Genomic DNA, 1467 nt, shown 5'->3' with positions numbered 1-1467 from the left:
TGTGTGTTGTAAGGTGTACTTTCACGGTGTGCACATGTTTGTCACCGCCAGGACCTGGGCCAGCCCCACAGAGAGATGCGCATGAACCCCAAGGCCATCACGGCCCCGCAGATGTTCGGCCGACTGGATGCTGCCACCAACGACTGGACGGACGGGATCTTCTCCACGCTGTGGCGCCGCACTCTCAAAGTCAAGAAAGGTGGGTGGTTTGCGGGTGGTCTGGTGTGGTCTGCTCCTTCTTTCCTAGCAAACATCTATCGGCCTTATCTCTCCGGTCGTCCTCCTCCTGTTTTGTGTTTGTTACTTTCTTGTAATACCTCTAATCTTCTGCACTTGTATGCAGGATAACCTAACTATGTTACATAAGCCGAAAAAAGGCCTACTAATACTCCCCCCCCCCTCTTTACGGTCATTCCTCAGGTGACCACGTGTGGCTGTAAATGACATAACATCCCCCTCCCCACCTTCCTTCGTATGACTCAAGTGACCACATGTGAATGTGAATTGCGAAACACCCTCCTTGACATGACTCATGTCTCCACGTGTAGCTCTAAATGACATAACTTTTCCCCTTGTTTTCCCTCATTTGACCATGTCATGTAGCTGTAAATGACGTAACACTTGTCTGTGTTTTACCTCAGGTGACCATGCGTGGTTAGGAATTACGTAATGCTTTCTGGCAATAAATGACGTAACATTTCCTCCCCCGTCATCTCTCAGGTGACCACGTGTGGCTAATCCTGGACGGTCCAGTGGACGCCATCTGGATAGAAAACCTCAACTCTGTGCTTGACGACAACAAGACCTTGACCCTGGCTAACGGTGACCGAATTCCCATGGCCCCGACGTGTAAGATCCTGTTTGAGGTACACAACATTGACAACGCCTCGCCCGCCACCGTGTCCAGGTGTGGCATGATCTTCATGTCCCAGTCTGTGCTGCCCTGGACGCCTATCCTAGAGGTGAGTTTAGGATACTAATTTATGTCCGTCTGTATTGCTTTGATCACCCATTCTAGAGGTGAGTGTAGGCTTCTTTATGTCTGTCTGTATTTTTTAGACACACATCCCAGAGGTGAGTGTAGGCTTCTTTGTGTCTGTCTGTATCTCTTTAGTCAGCAGTCCTAGAGGTGAGTGTAGGCTACTTTATGTCTGTGTGTATTTCTTTAGACAAACCTCCAAGAGGTGAGTGCAGGCTACTTTATAAATTTCTGTATAGCTTGAGACGACCATCCTACAGGTGAGTGTAGGCTACTTTATGTCTGTCTACTGACCTAGACACTCATTTTAGAGGTGAGTGAGGCTACTACATAAGGTCTTTTTCATCTCACACACAATTCCTCTCTCCTTGTTTACGTGTTTGTGCATTTCTAGTCCCTCTTTTTTCTACAGAGTGACAATTTTCTGTCTGTTTGTCTGTCTGTCTGTCTGTCTGTCTGTCTGTCTGTCTGTCTGTCTGTCTGTCTGT

At 47.9% G+C, this 1467-nt stretch overlaps 1 protein-coding gene across 1 annotated transcript in view; it reads left to right on the top strand.

Annotated features, from left to right (window-relative positions):
- Window positions 1-1467, top strand: part of LOC101853371 (dynein heavy chain 8, axonemal) — a gene marked incomplete at its 3' end in the record, with an annotated part of 107937 nt that overhangs the window by 74656 nt on the left and 31814 nt on the right. Inside the window, 2 exon segments of the mRNA XM_035968421.1 lie at window positions 52-199; window positions 721-962. Of these exon segments, the coding sequence (XP_035824314.1) occupies window positions 52-199; window positions 721-962 (390 nt within the window).

Source organism: Aplysia californica, unplaced genomic scaffold, assembly GCF_000002075.1.
Source record: "Aplysia californica isolate F4 #8 unplaced genomic scaffold, AplCal3.0 scaffold00058, whole genome shotgun sequence".
NCBI classification, from domain to species: domain Eukaryota; kingdom Metazoa; phylum Mollusca; class Gastropoda; order Aplysiida; family Aplysiidae; genus Aplysia; species Aplysia californica.
The sequence above is the reverse complement of the archived record's forward strand: the minus strand, read 5'-3'. Positions and strand labels throughout refer to the sequence as shown.